Source organism: Pleurodeles waltl, chromosome 1_2 (assembly GCF_031143425.1).
Source record: "Pleurodeles waltl isolate 20211129_DDA chromosome 1_2, aPleWal1.hap1.20221129, whole genome shotgun sequence".
NCBI lineage: Eukaryota > Metazoa > Chordata > Amphibia > Caudata > Salamandridae > Pleurodeles > Pleurodeles waltl.
This window is the reverse complement of record NC_090437.1, coordinates 1,089,760,956-1,089,779,274: the sequence shown is the minus strand read 5'-3', so window position 1 is coordinate 1,089,779,274 and position 18,319 is coordinate 1,089,760,956. Positions and strand designations below refer to the sequence as shown.

At 43.1% G+C, this 18,319-nt stretch overlaps 1 protein-coding gene across 2 annotated transcripts in view; it reads left to right on the top strand.

Annotated features, from left to right (window-relative positions):
• Positions 1-18,319, top strand: part of ZCCHC4 (zinc finger CCHC-type containing 4) — a 299,886-nt gene that overhangs the window by 253,578 nt on the left and 27,989 nt on the right. For both annotated transcript variants that reach the window (XM_069202157.1, XM_069202158.1), the window contains one exon: positions 12,155-12,206. In XM_069202157.1, coding sequence (XP_069058258.1) covers positions 12,155-12,206 — 52 coding nt within the window. The remainder of the gene's footprint in view (positions 1-12,154; positions 12,207-18,319) is intronic.

Here is an 18,319-nt window from a genome sequence, read left to right as displayed (position 1 = left end):
CTTTCCTGCTTTCCATCCCAGGAGCAATGATAAAATTGGCAGAGCTGCACCCCCACCTCAGATCCCTACAAGGATCAAGACAAAGAAGAAGAAGGACTGCCCTGCTAGACCCCTGACCTGCACCTGGACACTGCACTCTGAAAGACTGCACCCGCTGCACACTTGGGCTTCACCACTAGTTGCCTGTCTTCAACTGATTCAAGAAAGGGCTCCCTGTTTGCTACAGGTGGAAAATAGCTAACTAGAGTCTCCTGCATCAAGCCCTGAAGAAATTGACCAGTGGCTAGTGGTAATTTTTGGATTTGAACCAAGTGCATTCTGGGAGTTAGAGTCCTAATCCCCAAGGAGCAAGTCAGAGCTTCTGGAACCTTGAGGTGTGCTGTGGACTCCTAAAGGACCTTCAAAGACTTTCTGGAAAAAGTTCCAGAAGATTGGAGAACTTTAGGAAAAAAGCTCCATAAGTGGACTGACTCGACCCGACATTGTGAGTCACGTCAGCTTACTTTGACCGCGATCCAGCCTGACTTACAGGTTCGTTCTGCTGAAAAGCTCGGGAGCCCCAGACTTCCAGGATTTCATCAGTGGCTTGTGGAGAGGCAATCCTGCGATGTTGCATCGAAATCGGCTTTCTGGGAGGGTCGCCCGACATTGAAGAGAAAAAGCTCCAAAAAAGTCTGAATGTAAAAAGTTGACTGAGGCTTCCCGCGCAGCGTATCCAAAGAGGGCTTCAGGGAGGTCAGATTCAATTTCAAGTTCGTACCGGACGAAAATTTCCATCATGATAAATCGTCTAAGTCCGAAAGTAGAATTCTTCACTGAGTGCCCCAGCAAATCTGAAGAGTTCTCCAGGGAGGTCAGATCCGAGTTGTGACTTCATACCGGTGAAGAAAAAACTTCAAGAAAAAGACTAAGTCCGAAGATAAAACTTTGACCAAGGCCTCCTGCTCACTGTAGCCGAGCAAAGCTCCATTGCGGTCAGCCTCAAATTTTGACTTTGCCCTCATCGAGTGTGACCAGATGTCCAGATTGGCGCTTTTTGTTTCTATGCGCTAAAAAATATGTATTCTTTGAAAATTCATATCTCCGGTTCCCTTTACTGGATTTTTGTCATTGTAGTGTCATTTTAAATATAAAAATATAACATATTTTTATAAATTGGTCTACACACCTGTCTCCAAAGTTAAGCCTAACTGCTTGTTGCCAAGCTAACAAGGGTTGAGCTGGGATTAATTTATTGAGACCTAACTGGACCTAATGGGGATTAGTGGCCCATTGCTAAGTGTAGGTACTTATCTGCCCTTACCAATAATCCACTTGACAACACTGATCTTCTTCAACACCTACATGACCCCACTGGCCATCACCATCAGATCACAGGGACTCAACATCATCTCCTACACCGGTGACACACAGCTCATCCTCTCTCGGTCCAAAGGTCCCCCTACCACAAAAGCTAACTTACACAGATGCATGATGAACATTGCGGACTGGATGAAGGACAGCTGTCTCAAACTCAGCGCTGAAAAAAGAGAAGTCTTCATCTTCAGGAACAACACTTTGCCATGGACTGACACATGGTGGTCTGCAGAGCTCGGCAGACCCACTTCCACCAACAATCCACGCCCACAACCTATCCACCATCCTGGATAGCAAGCTATCCAAGAAGAAACAAGTTGACGCAGTCTCATCTGCATGCCTCCATACCCTTTGCATTCTCTGCAAGATCTTCTGGTGGTTCCCAGCAAACACCAGAAGGACCGTCACATAGGCCTTCATCACCAGCAGACTGGACTACAGAAATACGCCCTATGTAGGAATCACTGCATGCATCCTGAAGAGACTCAAGAAAATACAATACGCAGCTGCAAGACTCCTACTCGACCTCCCCAGAAAGACCCACATCACACCCCATCTCAAGAAACAATGCTTGCTCCTGATTTAGAAGAGATGCCAGTTTGAGATGTTGACAAGGCCATTGTACAATGAAGGACCAGCATACATCAACAAACGCCTGACCTTTCACCAACCGACCAGACATCTCCGATCAGCTTCCTCTTCCTCGCAGACACCCCAGGGATCCATCGAGCCAACAGCAGAGGATACCCCTTCTCGCACCTCGCACCCAAGGCGTGGAACAACCTCCCTCTGCACCTTAGGATGGCACCGTCACCTCAGCGATTCAGAAGAGAACTAAAGAAATGGATGTTCGAATGATCATACCTCCATGCAGCAGCATTCAACTCCAGCACATCGAGAGCCTCACGGGTGATTTGCTGCGCTCTATAAATGTTTGATTGATTGATTCTCTACAGAGGAGCCAATGTACTGAATTCGTCTTTTATTTTTATTTATTTTTACCTTTTGCCCCTCCTCTTTACTTAGGGTGCAGTATGCTGCAGAGCTCTTGTTTAGACCAAGTGCAAAGAGCCATAAATATTTTGAAGCAACTGACTCGTGTATTATTATGTCCTGTCTAGGTATTAGCAATATCCGGGGCACGTCTCTCAATGCCCCTGCTGCGACAAGACCTTGGGGCAAGACCTATCGACATATATACATAGTAAAGGTGACCTGGTCCCTTATTGTGTTGGATTTCATTTTTCTAAGATTAGTTCTTAGGTCAAAACTGAAAAGCCTGCCCAATAGGCACCACATCTTTATATGTATATATGTATATTCACTGAAAAAAACAAAGGTTCCAGGGACATTCTAGTTAGGAAATAGAATGTAAAAAAAAAACCTTAGAAATTCACTGAAAAAAATGAAGAGGTTACAGTGACGTTATAGTTAGGTCCTGAATTTACTTCTGCAAATTTAGAGAAATTCAGCAGTTATAGTTACCTGAGCTAACTATAACTTGCGCCCCTGTAATGCACTGCTTATGACATCACATGTTACATCACTCATGACATAGTCAGTGACATCACTGATGACATCTCAAATGACATCACAATTAGGATTTTCACCCCTGGGGACAGTGTCCCATGAAATAAAATGGTAGCCGCAGCTTTCTGGTCAGGTTGCGGTCAGCCAATTACAGTGCTTCTTTTCGCATATGCACTTCCTAAATATTCGCGAGCCCAGATATACAAATTTGGATGTCCTTCAATATCTCAAAAACTTCTGAATGGATTTAAACCAAATAAGCAAAAGCTTATTTAGTGTAATTCCATCCAACGGTTCGGGCTGTAGTCGTGTCTAAAGGTCCTTTGGGAATTAACATGGAAAAAACAACTTTTGGGGACCCCCCCCCCCCCTTTTTTTCTCAGTCCCCGCTTGACAGATCACCCCAAACTTTCTTTGCACAACAAGAATTACCAGGGTACTTTTTTTGGTACATTTCGTGAAGATTCATCAAACAGTGCCAAAGATATAGGCAAGTCAAAAAAATGCTTTTTCTCTGGAAACTAGATCCTAACTATAACTACCGCCTGGCAACCGCCAGGAGTATATGTATGCATATATATATATATCTATCTATCTATCTATATATATAGATATATATATAGATAGATAGATAGATAGATAGATAGATATATATATATACACCAAAACTTCGCCGTATCATCGCCCTTAAATGCGGTTGGCTCATGGGAGGGTGGCGAACCCCAAATACTTCCACAAAAAAACGATGCCTGCTGTTCACCTTCATTGGAAAAGTAGACAACGTCTCATAGCTCAAAATACTTGGCATGTGTTATTTTATTTCGAATGGCAGAAACAATTCAACTCGTTTCGCTGCTCCTGCTCCTTGTTCACGAGTTTGAAAAATTAACATATTTTCATAGTCCTTTTTCACTTCTTATTATACTTCACTTGTAAGCCAGTGCTCAACAATAGTAAAAGGAGTAAAGTTACAAATATAGCATATTACCACATAAACTATGTCAGCCATTTTAAGGTGTCGTATTTTAATCAGTAGCATATATTATTTAATATTTCCAGACCTTTGTAGTCAATTTCTTCTATTATTTAACCAATGATTCCTTCAATGTTTTTCAAATAATTTTCAAATATTTTTCAACACGCTTGAAATTCTGTGCTGTGCAGGAAGAATAACATACGGAGTAATGTACAGAGTGTATAAAATAAAATAAAATAGAGGTGTGTGGTTCTAAGTTGGTGAGTGTGTTGTTTCGGAAGAAAACAGCAGGTAATAGTTTACTACATGCTAGAGGTTGTCATCCTAAAAAGCTCATAGAGAGCATACCATATGGAGAGCTATTAAGAGCGAGGAGAAATTGCAGTGAACAAGCAGATTTCCTGGAGGAAATGGAGACCATAAGAAGCAGGTTTTTAGAAAGGGGTTACTCTAACAAAACCACTGTAATCAATGTAATTTAGGGACCACCAGTGTTACATAGCGTTCCTAGGGGTCTTAGTGATGAGACGTGCTGTACCAGTTGCAATTATTCAATCAAATAGGCAGGTAAGGGCAGGTGTATGGCATTACCTAGTCCAACGTAGATTGAATGAGCACATTTACAACTGGGATATGTAGATTTTCTTCACGCAATGGTAGCAGATTTTTCTATGTCTTTAGTTGCAAATACCAGTTTTTTGTAGTGTTGATCACTTTATTTTTTAATGACAGATTAGAACCGTTTTAGAAGGAGTTGGGCACAGTCCCATTTCTGGCAGTCAATTTAATAGATCTACATCTTGCAGTGAATTGGCAGCCATTAGTAGTTCTTTTTTTAACACATTCAGTTTTAATACATTTTGGGCCATCCACCATCTGGTGAAATGTAGATTGTTGATCACAATGTTGATGGCTTTAAAATGCTCAGTGTGTGTAGGAAGCTGGCTTGGTGTGTGGTGGGTACCTAAGGTACTTACACCTTGTACCAGGTCCAGGTATCTCCTATTAGTGAAGTGTAGGCAGTGTCTAGAAGCCAGGCCCCCTAGATGTAGCTGTGGATGAGCAGCCAAGTCTTATGTAGGAGACATGCAAAGCTCATTCAAAACCACTGTAGTCACACAGCACTTACACACATATAGAAAACACTCAGTTTAAAAAAAATAAATGTACTTTATTTTGGGATACAATACCACAAAGTACTAGAAGGGCAACCCTCCAATACGAGGTAGGTAATACACTAAATATATACACTAGCAATCAGAAATAGGCGTAGAAAAGGTTAGAAAAAAGTGCAAATAGCAATAACCAATAGTGACCCTAGGGGAAACCCAAACCATATACTTAACAGATGGGATGCGAACACGGGACTCCCACCTAGGTAAGTGGAATGTGTAGAGAGGAGCTGGGAGTACTAGAAAACCACAGAGGTAAGTAACATCAGTACCCCCCTCCCACCAGCAAACAAAAAAGCAGGAGTAAATCACTGGATTTTCCCCAAACCACCCAAAAGGAGGAAAAAGAAGAAAAGAAGACACCCAGACAAGACTGCAAGAAACCAGCGGTGGATTCCTGAAGACATAAGACCTGCGGAGAGAGGGGACCAAGTCCCAGAGTCACTATGGAGTCAAGGAGGAGTAGGAGCTACTATCCACCCAGCTGTACTTGTAGGAGTTGGTCGGCGGTGATGAAGAACAGGTCAGCACTGCAGCCCTGGAGCCGGATAAGAGTTCCAGATGGATGCAGAAGTTGTCCCATACTGGAGTGAAGATTGCAGATGGGTGTAGGTGCAGGAATTCGACCAACAAGGCTTAGCAAAGGCAAACTCATGATTAGTGGAAAAGAGGTGCTGCCAGGGACCAGCAAGGCCCAGGAGGACTCAACCTAGGAGGGAGAGTCAGAGGGGATCCTCAGCATCGCAGAGAGTCCACAGGAGCAGAGGCAGCACCCACAGGAGTCCCACAGGACGGAGACACAAGAGTCACAGAAGAAGCCCATGCAACACTACAGAAACGGATCCCCCGCTGCAGGAGAACCATGCAGAGGGCTGTGCGTTGCAGGAAGGAGTGCTGGGGACTGGAGATGCATCTTGCCTGAAGATCCCTTGGAGGAGATGCAAACAAGCTTTGGCAGCTGCAAGAGACATGGTGCACGGGGGTACTGTCCTGCAGGGGAATGCAAAGGCTTACCTCCACCAAAGTTGGACAGCTGGCAGAGAGGACCAAGAGGACTACTACAGACCACCACCCGTGATGCAGGATCCACGCAGCACAAGATAAGGGAAGATCCACGCAGCCGGCTATTATTGCAGCAGGTGCCTGCGGATGCAGGAAAGTGACTCCTTCACTTCAAGGGAGATTCCTTCTTTCTTCTAGTGCAGACTGAAGACACACCGCCCTCAATGGATGCACAGCCAGTGGGAATGTTGCAATTGCCTGCTGCAGCCCTGGAAACAATGTTGCAGAAGAATTCTTCTTCCTGGAGTCAGCTTGTTGGGTCCTAGAGGTTTCACTCGCAGTTCCGGAGGCCAGAAGTTGAAGCAGAGGTTGCAGAGGAGTCCTGCTGGAATTTTGCAAGCCGAATCTGAGGACCCACCCAAAAGAGACCCTAAATAGCCCTGAAAGGGGGATCGGTCACCTAGCCAGGTAAACACCTATCAGGAAGGGGCTCTGACGTCTCCTGCCTGGCCACTCAGATGCTCCCAGAGTTTCCTGCCGACCTTGGAAGCAAGATGGCAGAACCCAGGGACCCTCTGGAGGAGCTCTGAGTACCACTCAAGGGATGGTGATGGACAGGGGAGTGGTCACTATCCTTTCCATTGTCCAGTTTCACGCCATAGCAGGGAATTGCAGTCCCTGAATTGGTGTGGACTGGTTTATGCACAGAGGGCACCAAATATACCCTGCAAGCATTTCAGTGGCTTGGGGAGGCTACCCCTCCCAAGCCAGTCACACCTAGCTCCAAAGGGAGAGGGTGTTACCTTCCTCTCCCAAAGGAAATCCTTTGTTCTGCCTTCCTGGACTTGATCAGATCAAGCAGTAGGAGGGCAGAAACCTGTCTGAGGGGTGGCATTAGCTGGGCAGCTCGGAAAACCCTGTAAGACTGGTGGTAGCAATGCTGGGAGTCCTCTAAGGAGCCCCCAGAGTGCATGGAATCATACTTCCAATACTTGCAACAGTATTGGGGTATGCTTCCAACGTGTTTGATACCAAACATGCCCAGGTTCGGAGTTACCATTATGTAGCTGGACATAGGTAGTGACCTATGTCCAGTACAAGTGTAAAATGGTGTCCCCGCACTCACAAAGTCCAGGAAACCTGCACCCTGCCCTCTGGGCTGAGAGGGCCTACCATAGAGGTGACTTATAGTGACCTGTAGTGAAAACGGGTGCATGCATCCGTTTCACACAGGCTGCAATGGCAGGCCTGCAGAACCCTTTGCATGGGCTCCCCTGGAACCCCAATGCCCTGGGTACCTAGGTACCATATACAAGGGACGTACATGGGGGGACCAGTATGCCAACTGTGGGGAAAAAAAGGTACAGTTTACAAGAGATAGCATAACTACTGGGGTCCTGGTTAGCAAGATCCCAGTAAGCACAGTCAAACACACTGGCAACAGGCAGAAAATGGGGGTAACCATGACAAGAAAGAGGGCACTTTCCTACAGTGTGGCTTACTCTAAGCTAAAAAATAATGGTTTTTGACATACATGCAGAAATAGTTTCTCTTATGTAGAGCTAGTGCCCAGGGGCACATATAAAAAATATAAACGTGACAAAATTGTTCTCTGTGTGCCACGCCACATTGGAGCACTCCAGTGCTGGCTTTGTGAGAGGGGAGTTCAACAGCATGTAGCTGGTTTTCCAGAAATCATGATAGCCACATTAGCAACACACTACCATTGCCAATCTTTTTCAATCTCAAGACAAATATTGAGTGACTTATGGCGCCACGTGCAGCAGAAAGCTCAAGGAGTACAGAGGCTCCAATCTTTCTGCTGTTGACTATATGCCTCAAGTTGTCCAGGATGAACACCGTCACCATCTTGGTGCTACGGCTTGGACAGTAAGGAGCTTTGTGAGTGGATAATAGATTATTTCTTTCCACAGAATTTTGTAACTGAATATAAATTAATTTCCGTGGGACCGTGCCTACAAAAGCTAAGAGTGATGTGGGCTGGAGTTGCTCATTACGTCTATATCCAGAGTAGTTTTTTTTTTTCTTTTTTTCAGAGGTCACACTATGGCATGTTTCCACTGGTGTGGAACTTTGCAGTATTTTACCCTATTGTTAAAAACAGCAACAATTACACCTGGAATTGATGTTACTAACATTTTAAGCCAGTCGGCAGCCTGCGGCATGGATCCTTAGAAAATCCTGACAAGCAAATTAAGTTAGCAGCTTTAATAACTCCAGCACTCCAATTGAAGATAAGCAATTCTATTTGCAGTCCTCTTTCTGTATGATTGATATTTCGTGCAGAGGCTTCTTAATTTTCCCTAGAAAGATTTCAGTTCGAATTTTGTTTCTTTTTTCTTCATAGAAAGCAGACCGGTTATGCAGAAGCTAGAGGATGAATTATAGGCCAGACACCATCTACCCTCTGGTTGGTGTGTACCCAATTTAGCCTTGGTTAATTCTCTAGTTAGCCACAAATTGTTATTCCTGGTATTTTTTGGCTCTTTTAATTTGTTGGGCAACCTTATTAAAGTAGTCTATTAGATTCTGGTTCAGGATCTCAAATTTTAAATCCAGGTATTGTTCTTTTAATGATATGTCTGCTAGCTTATCTTTTGATTCAGAAGTGAATTTCTAGGGTGCACAAGATTTCAGTCTCTTTGTTTAATCAAATTGGTATCAGTGTGTTGCGAGTACATATAATTAATAGGAATCATAAATGGGATGGCAAAATGTTTGGACTAGACTAAGGGCCCGATTACGAGTCTGGCGGTCCAAAGACTCACGGTGGAGGTCAGACCTCTGCGGCTGTAGCGGTCTGACCACCACATTATGACCCTGACGGTTGGACTGCCAAAAGACAGTTGTCTCTGCCAGGATCTTTGATCCTGACAGGATGACGGCTGTCTTGGTTGTAACCAGCCATCCTGCTGATTACAGCCATGTTCTTCACCAGCCTTTTCATGGCAGAGAACAAGTGCTGGGGGCCACAGGGGGGCCCCTGCACTGCCCACAACATTGTCGTGGGCTGTGCAGGAGCCCCCTCCCCAGCACTGTCGGAATGCGCACTGTCTGCATATCAAGGGTACTAGGGAGGCCCCCTGTGCGACAGCATTGGACTCGGCTCCAATGCCGCCACCCGTTTTCCACTGGGCTGACCGGCGGAAACCTTGGTTTCTGTGGGTCAGCGCACTGGAAAACTCGTAGTGGGGCTGGTGAGGAGCCCGCCAGCACCATGGAGATCTCCTCATCTGGAGTTTGGCGGTCTGGTTTTTCTGATCCCCAAACTAGTAATCAGCCCCTAAATCATTTGTGTCCTCCATCACCTGCGATGTTTTGGTTCATCAAATTCAAATTAAAAATCTTCATTTTATCTCAAACACTCTCTGTTATCCCTCCTGGTTGATTAAAACATAAATTAAATCTCCTGAAATTATTACATGTTTATATACCAATGTTATTGAACACAGTTGTGTGAGGATCTTCTCCCAAAAGACAGCTAGAGTTGACAGATGTGTATAGGACAATATAAAGTCATTACTTTCTTGCCTATTCTCAATCTTTTAAAGTAATGCTTTGGTATTTGTATAATTTAAAATAGGCTCTGCATTAGCATGCAGCTATTGTGTTTTGTCATCGCGACCCCACCACTAAATTTAGTAGGACAGCCTTTACTATCTGCAGAGGCCACCTGGCTGACCAGCTTTCTGAAACGTTTTGCATGCATCATTACCCTGTTACTGACCCATTCATTTCGATTCAGCAAAAGATTTCCTATTTTAGTGTATCTCTTACTAAAGTCAGAATAGTACTGACTGTTTCCTAGAATCTGCACCTGGCTCCTCAGAACAGTAGTTCTCTACTATCTTGTTAGCAAATGTAGCAGTGATGTAGCTTCACTATATCTTTTTGTTAGAAGTTGGATACCCCTGAGCCGATATAGAGAAAAGATTTCCCTCATCACAGTTTGAGGTAAGTGATTGATCAAGATATGCAGGATTGGGTGGAACTAGTTAGCTGGTTGAATAACATACTACCTTCTCTCTGTTGTCCGGTTTAAAGCACTAAGCAACAGGCAATAGAGTTGACTGAGAGACAATGCAGTTTAGGCCTCATTTGGCACAAAGGATACTGCTGCCCATTTTTGCTCCGTCATGCATTTGTAAACCAGCCACTACTTTTAATATTGTCTCTTCAGGTACTGTTATTCCAACACACTGGTCCTGAATCCAGGCCCTGACCATTACTTGGTTACTTGGTTACTTTGATAGCCATCAGTCAATCTTTCTCCTCAGCTTTCATCATACAAAAGGCAGAGGCTGGTTGATCTGACACAGAGAACCTGGACACCAATAATTTCAGTATTGAATACATCCTTCAAACTAGATGCATATTAAGTTTGGCTGAGGCACTTGGAGGGTTGGCTATTGGAGTACTACTGCTGGAAGATGAGAATATCTATGCTTTGGTGAGCAATTCAGTTGCTCTACGTCAACTCAAAACTCCAGATCATTAAAACTGGTCAGTAGATATCACAGAAGCTTCACTCTATACCTGCAAACAACAAATTTCCAGACAACAAATACATGAGCACACAAGGAAAGTTCCATATTTATCTTTTGCAGCCCATCCACTCGGTCCTCGATGGTGATGTCAGTCTCCTGGAACGGTAGGGCTTAGCTCTCTCACATAGACAAGGAGTCCAAATGAGTTGAGAAAGACAGGATATTCAAATTTTGTGGTTCTTTTTGGCACAGGCTAATGCCAATGGCATTATTGTTGGCTGTGATCTCTAGCACTGGCACAATTTTGTTCAGTACTCCTCTGTGGTTGCTTATATCAAGGAAGTGTGGGCATATGTGCTCAGTCTGGTTGAAGAGGTGACCAGACTGTGTGCACATAGTGTTGAGTGACTTATGTGACACAGCTTCCAGAGCCACGAGCATTAGTCTTTCCATGCAGCAGCAAGTGTGGGTTAGGTCTCTGGACAAAGGACAAAGCCATTGATTTTTCCCTATGATGGCAATAACTAATTAATTTCCTCAAAGCATGAATTGCTGAAACAGTACAAAACTGTAACATGCATTGAGACAATAGAATTGTATGAAAATTACTCAGATAAATTCTATGAGATATATGGACATTTTCACTGTTCAAAATGAGCTAGCTCAGTAGGTACTGCTCATAGAAATCCAATAATCGAAGCGTATTCATATCATTTTACAGTTACGTAGAACCATCAGTATTTTGGCTTACCATATGAACAAACATATGAGAACATGTACACCACCAATTCATTCACTTTACTGTGTATAAGATATAAACTTCCAATAAAATGTGAATTTCCCTTTTTACACAAGCAATAGAAATTGCACATTCCTTGTAGATATTTTACCAAATGAAATCACACTCAATTGTGTTTTAATTGCAAACAGGAAGTTTGTTTTTCAGCATAGAAGTAACTCCTTTGCTGACTCCTTTGTGGATTGAACCTAGTTCACCACTTTATATATAAGAAATGTACACCTTCTTTTATGTGATGATCGTGTTTCATCCTTATACACGTTCGTTGGCCCCTCATACCAAGGACCAGTAGTTTTATTTACATTGGCTCAGGGTCACAATACCTGTGTACTCCGAACCACTCTGTAGTCCTGTTTTAGTGTATAGTTATTTCTTCAGAACTTCATGGGATTATAAGAACCACAAATCTTACAGATCTCAATCCACTTCAGAAATATTTTGACTTACTCAAGATTGGCAACTATCGCCACTATGGTGGATCTCATTCATATACTTGTCTTGTGGTACAGTGTCCATTCCATTTACTATGCTGATTACCAGACATTTTCAAATGCGGCTGCGGTAATCACTGCCTAGGTAACTAGTGGACAAGTAGTGACTGACTACATTTATAACACACATTACCTTAAGATGGCTCCTTAAGTTAAGCTAAATATTTAGCTGTAGTTTCTCTGTCATTTGTTAGGTTGTGACTGCAGATGCAGGAGGATTTCAAATATGTTATTGGCTTTTAGGAACACTATGTAGTCCTAATGACAATACTGTATCATAAACCTAATGTTCAGACACTTTTTTTTCTAATTTCCTGCAGGATGGGAGGCGATGGAAACACTGCATACTTTGCAGGAAGTGTGTAAAACCGTGTAAGTATCTTCAATTTACGCCGAAATCTTATCATAAAGAATACATTTATGTCCACTCGAATAAATAATGGCTAATTATTTACAGTATTCTTAAAAACACATTTACAATATTTTCAGATAAATGCTGCAAGATAAAAATCGATATTTGTTTCAGATCAATAAAAAAACTTACATAATGAGGAGTCGAAGCACACAACTTTGTATAAAAAAAAAAAATTCTAGCATTCATTAAAGTGTACATACTACAACTATAGCACAACAGCAGTCCGTTGATCAATGAATGACGAAGACAAACTTAAATCAGAACAGGTCAGGACAAAGTCTACCTGAAAGAGCCCTATATAAGTGGTGATAGCGTGAGCCAGTGCCTGCTGTCTATAAGTACCATATAAACAAGACAAATGGCCAAATGTAAAGCATTTTTGTGGTCGCCAACGCTCCAATTCAAAGTTTGTTTGCAACCACTATTTTCTGTGAAAAACAGTACCACTTTGACAGACTCCTATATATCCATCCTCTCATTAAGGAGACGCCGCCGCAGTATGATATAAATCTGGTCTTTCTGGTGCATAAACCAATTATCTCTATGGCTTTCTGTGAATTACACTTGTTAGATTTGCTGACTTATAAAACTGCCTGTTTGTTGCACCCTCTACGTTGGTCTGAAGAATCTGCTCACTTCAGGCTCTTTCTTCAAGTTTGCCATTTGGACAGTGCCTACATGTGTTACCAAAGACGATAATAGGAAAAATGTACTTAAATCAGAAGACGATTTGTCAATGTTGACATTTGTAAATCTATTAATTTCTAGCTGGAGAGAACAGCTCTGTCCTATGTTTTTGAAAATGTATTCATTCAATAGTGCCCCGGACCCTAGTTGGTCACTGCGATGGGCTTGGAAGGGTTACCCAGGAGAAATAGAAGAGGAGGACTGTCTAGAGGCGAAACAGAGCCCGCGTGTAGTGGGAATCAGGGCTCGATTCCGTCTAATACAACTCAGAATCCTACATGGATCATACTACTTTAGCTCCTTGTTATTCCGAATGGCAGAAGTGAATCGGCACTGTGCAAGACGGGGTGTGGGAAGGAGGGTTACTTTTTTCATATCTTGTGGAGCTGCCCGCGTATACAAGACTTCTGGCAATAAGTGGTCCGCACCATATTTAAAGTTACAGGCTTGACAATTCCGCTGGAGGCCTGTTGGTTAATCCTGCAGATAGCAGCCGAAGAGAGGTGGCAGCATTGTCAGAGGACGTGGCTAATGCTGGTGGCAGGGGTAGCTAAAAGAGATCTAGCGAGGGCGCTGGGTAAGACCGCAACACCAGAGATACAAGAATGGGAAAAAACCTTGGACTGGTGCTATCAAGCAGAACATGTGATTTATTTGAGCCGGGGGTGCCCCCAAAAGTATAACAAATTCTGGTCTCAATGGGAGGGCCTATAGGAGCAGATGAAAAACCGAAGCCACTGGGGAGGGCGTAGGAAAGGAACAGGGACTTATCAATCATTGTTCCAGAGGAGGGCCATAGCATATAGCATAGCTCGCTGAAGGGAAAAGGGCATAAATCCACACTGTGATATTGTATAGTTGATACAGTGCCGACTGATCTGTAACTGTGAGACATGATGTGATCCTCTGCAAACCTTTGTGTAAATGTACTGTGATGAGCAATTGTTGATTCCAATAAAAAGAATTACCAAAATAAAATGTATTCATTACTTAATGCAGACTGTTACCAGGGCTTTTCTTGTGTATATAGTATCTTGTTTTACAGAGTATATAACAGTGGAGGTGTTCAGAGTCAAGAGAGACTTTGGGTTTACTACAAAATAATGCTTTCCTCATGCATTACTCACAGATTGCTTCATCCAGAAAACATGTAGCGTGTGCTCAGAACGTTCTGCTTGATTTGTTTGACTGAAACCTAATTGGGACTATAGAGTCTGCCTGATCCCATCAGGATTCAGAATTACAGCCACTTAGGAAGGAGGGAGAGCATAATAAATGAATAAGGAAAATTATCATTAGGGATTGTCCTATACTTATAGGCCTTGCACTCTGTCACAAGCCTCTAACTTGATGATTATGTTGTGCTTCAACATTGCATGTCAGAAAACACTTATAGGAACTGGGAGGAGGTGATTGGTAATGCGTAGTAAGAGCAGGACTCATGCGTGCACTGGAATGTTCCCTAAGGGGGAGCAAGTGAAAATATGTGTTCTTTTGAACAAACTTTCTGGTTTCACCTTGTGTACCGGGAGAACTCAGAGCCATTTGTAAAGGAGGGAAAGACATGATTAAGAAAACTGGAATACCAAGAAAAGGCACTATCCACATTTCAAACCATTAATATAGTTGACACAATATGTAAAGTATAAATGAAAAAATAACATAAGTATACTTTATCCATTGTGACTGAATGTAAAAAACGAAAACGTAGTGAATACATAGTAATATCTTTGCAGTTTCCTTTACTGAAAATAATAAAATCAGTTTACATCAATAGTCTGCAAAAATATGATATAACTAGAGGAACCTTTCAGCATCGGATTTTAAATGTCGATGAAAGGGATATGCAGGGGATACGCGCCCAGCCCTACCTGTGCTGCTGCATTGTTCTTGCTCCTGTCTTCGCCTTGCTTTTGCCCCCATTTTTTTGTGTGCCATCTCTTTGCTTTTCCCTCGTTTTCACAGCTTTCTTCTTGCTTTTTCCCTCATTGCCGCTTCTGCCTGCTACCCGTTGTTTCCTGCCTAGCCCTGCCCACCGCTTCCCAGGACCCCTCTCTCCTCCTAGGACCTACTTACTTGGAGGCTGCAGCCACACAGCGGATGTGCTGCCACCATGCTAAAGCCAAGCTTGCATGCTTCAATCCATGCCTGGACCACGCCCAGAGCCAGGACCTGTAGTCCCCGCCCCATCCACAGTTACGACCATGCCAAAGTCCATGCCTTAAACACCGAATGATCCAGCGAACGTTGCTGCCACGCCACACCGGACTCAATGGGGGAGGGGGGGGACTGTTCTCCTGAGCCAGATGCACCTTCTCCTGCATGACCACCATCATGCCACACAGCACCACGCCAGAGTCTTACCAATAGGCGATGAGACCTACAAGTGCCTGGATACCCTTGAGGGTAATTAGTTGCGCTTTACAAATCCTGTTTGATTGATTGATTGATTGATTGATTGACGCTAAAGTAGTTAAACCAGTGGTACTTTCTGTTTACCTTTATCAACATCAAAACCTCCTTGGAAGGTATGTTCAATCCATAATTCGTTTTATGTGAAACATTAAAAGCTGCATGACAACCTTCACTTATGATACTAGGAGGAGGCATAAACTATTTTCACTTTTGTATTAATGTGATTTCTTAAGCGAAAATAGAATTGAAAAACTGCTCCCTATTCACTCAGGAACTACAACGGTTAAATTAAATATTATAAATAAAGTTACCTAGTATGCTGTCCTGGTAAATTTCTTCAAATATGGGAAATGGCTTTCTCTATGGACAGTTTAACCCTTAAAAAGAAAGGTGAAACGATGAATGAATGCTGTAGGGTCTGCATGCCCTCTCTTAAGACTGACTCGGCTGCAAACCGCATACACTTTGGTCTTAGCTGTGGTTTTTGCCTCTTGTGTAGATTAGGCAGTAGAGTGAGCCATATTGCTCTGGATTGCCTTATGTACTATTTTTGCCTCATCAATAGTACAGCCTATTTTGCCTATGTTGAAAACCAAATCTGCTGATTTAAAGCAAGTGCTTATTGAACAGCAGTAGCCTCTTACATTGCTCTTAAAGTAAGGTGGATGTCCATGTCAGAAAGTTGTGGCCTACCTCTTTGACACAGCTTCCAGAGATGAAAGAAGTTAAACTTTCCGAGGCTGCAGCACATCTTCCTCTTTATTGGCACCACCCCAAGGCACACATTGATCACTGACTGCATTGAGATATCTTTTGAAAACAGTTCAGGCTGAGACGTACCAAAAAAACTGTAGATGGTTGAAAAAATGTCCAAGAAAAACATCCTGTTTTATGTGGCTTGTAGGGTCCCATTTTTGTCAGTTTTTATTAAACTATGTTTAAATATAAAGGAGAGCATTTATCTGAGATAGTAATTTGATTCACAGAATAGTTGTGTTGCTAATCTCACCATCAGTGGTCTGATTTGAAAAAAGAAGAAGATTCAAATTAGTAGTCCCCAGATGGTCTCCGTAAATCTGATCATAGGCTAAAAATGCACTGAGTGTATCCCTCCATCTGTATATTTGATATCGTCCATCTCTCACAGAGTACCCAAAGGTCAAATTCGGCCATTACATATGTCAGTAAGAAGTGTGTAGGCAGTGGTAGCACCATACCATTAAAGACATAAACTTTGTTAGCAGAGGAAACAGGACACTTTGCGGTCATCACTTGCTGGGACCTGCAACAGTAAAAGGACTCTTGAGAAAGGTGACAAAAAAGTGTCAATCATTTGCTAATGAAGTACATCCTAGTTATAGTGTAATGGAAATGAGAACTACTGAATTGCTTTTAGGTAAACCACTTCAAATACTAGTAAATCAGGAATTCTTACCACAGATACTAGGACTGGTGAATATTCCTGTGCTCGAACATACTGAATCATTGACACCTACCTTAGGTAGTACCTGAACCATGAGGAAACTATTTTTATATCTTGCCAAACACCAATATCAGAAACACATTTCAATGAGTGTATGAAACCTCTGGGTAATGTTATAGGTAATGTTATAATGTTATAACAACAGGCCAAGGAAATGTCTGTATTAATACTTAGAAATAATAAATGCTCTTGGATGTGGATTCTGAATATATCTATAATATATGGCTACAGGGACGTTTTAGTTAACCTGGATCCCTGTAACAACCCAACCCCACGCACTGCATTTTGCCAGGCGTGGCATGGGTTGTCCACAGGCCCTGGTGTGTGGTCAGGTGCTGTAGCCAAGCCCTGTTAACCACCGAACACTGTGCCGCACGTGCGGGGCCTGCAGCCAACCCCTATAACCACCCAACCCCGTGCTGCACCTGCAGGGCCTGCGGCCACACTCTTATAGCCTCCCACCCAACCCTGGCAGGGGTTGGCCACAGGATCTGGCCTGCAGCTAGGCCCTGGCCAGCCCCATACCCACCTAACCTCGTGCCAGGCCCGCCCATAGGCCATGGGCAGCAGGGGTTGGGCACAGGGCCTGTCTATTTGAGCGGATCTGTAAGTGGGTGCCTGAGTTTCTTAGTGAGTCTGTAAGTGGGTGTGTGAGTCTGTGAGTTTGTCTGAATGGGTTCATGAGTGTCTGAGTGGGTGTGTGAGTGGGCACGTGACTGAATTAGTGTAGGAATGAGTCTGTGAATGTTATTTTAAAAAATATTATTTTTCTTATTCGCGGATTCGTCACGGCCAGTATTCGTAAATTTGTTGCAACGTTACATGCTAGGCCATGCAGAGCTTCTCAGCCTATTCACAAATTTAATTTTAAACCCATAATTTCACCCCTAAACACCGCTATATCACACCCCTGGGGTAAGGGTACCTTCCACCCTGATCCCTTATGCCGCTTTTCATTTTCTTTTCAGCCCTGGGCCGTGTCCAGGGACTTTAAAATGGCAGTTGCAATGTTCTGGTCAGGTTGCGGCCAGCCCATCACATCATTCCTGGTGGCGCATGCATTTACGAATACGCTGCAATCACTGAGAAATCGCCATGAAGGATCTGTGGCCCTAGATATACACATTTATTTTCCCTTTATTATCTCAAAACACTACTGAACGGATTTACATCAAATAACAAAAAGCGTAATCTGTGTATCGAAAGCTACCTTTTTGCCAACTTTAGTGTTATTCTATCCAGCAGTTCAGGCTGTAGCCGTGTTCAAAGCTCCTGTGGTAATTAACATGGGAAATGCACATTTTTTTACCTTCCCCCTCTTTTTCTCAGCCCCTGCTCGACGGATCACCCTGAAATGCATCAAGAATCACTGGTACGCTTTTTTGGGAATTTTTTTTAAAGATTAGTCAAACTGTACCAAGGACATAGGCAAGTCACTGAAAAAAACAAAGGTTACAGGAATGTTATAGTTAGGTTTTGAATTTA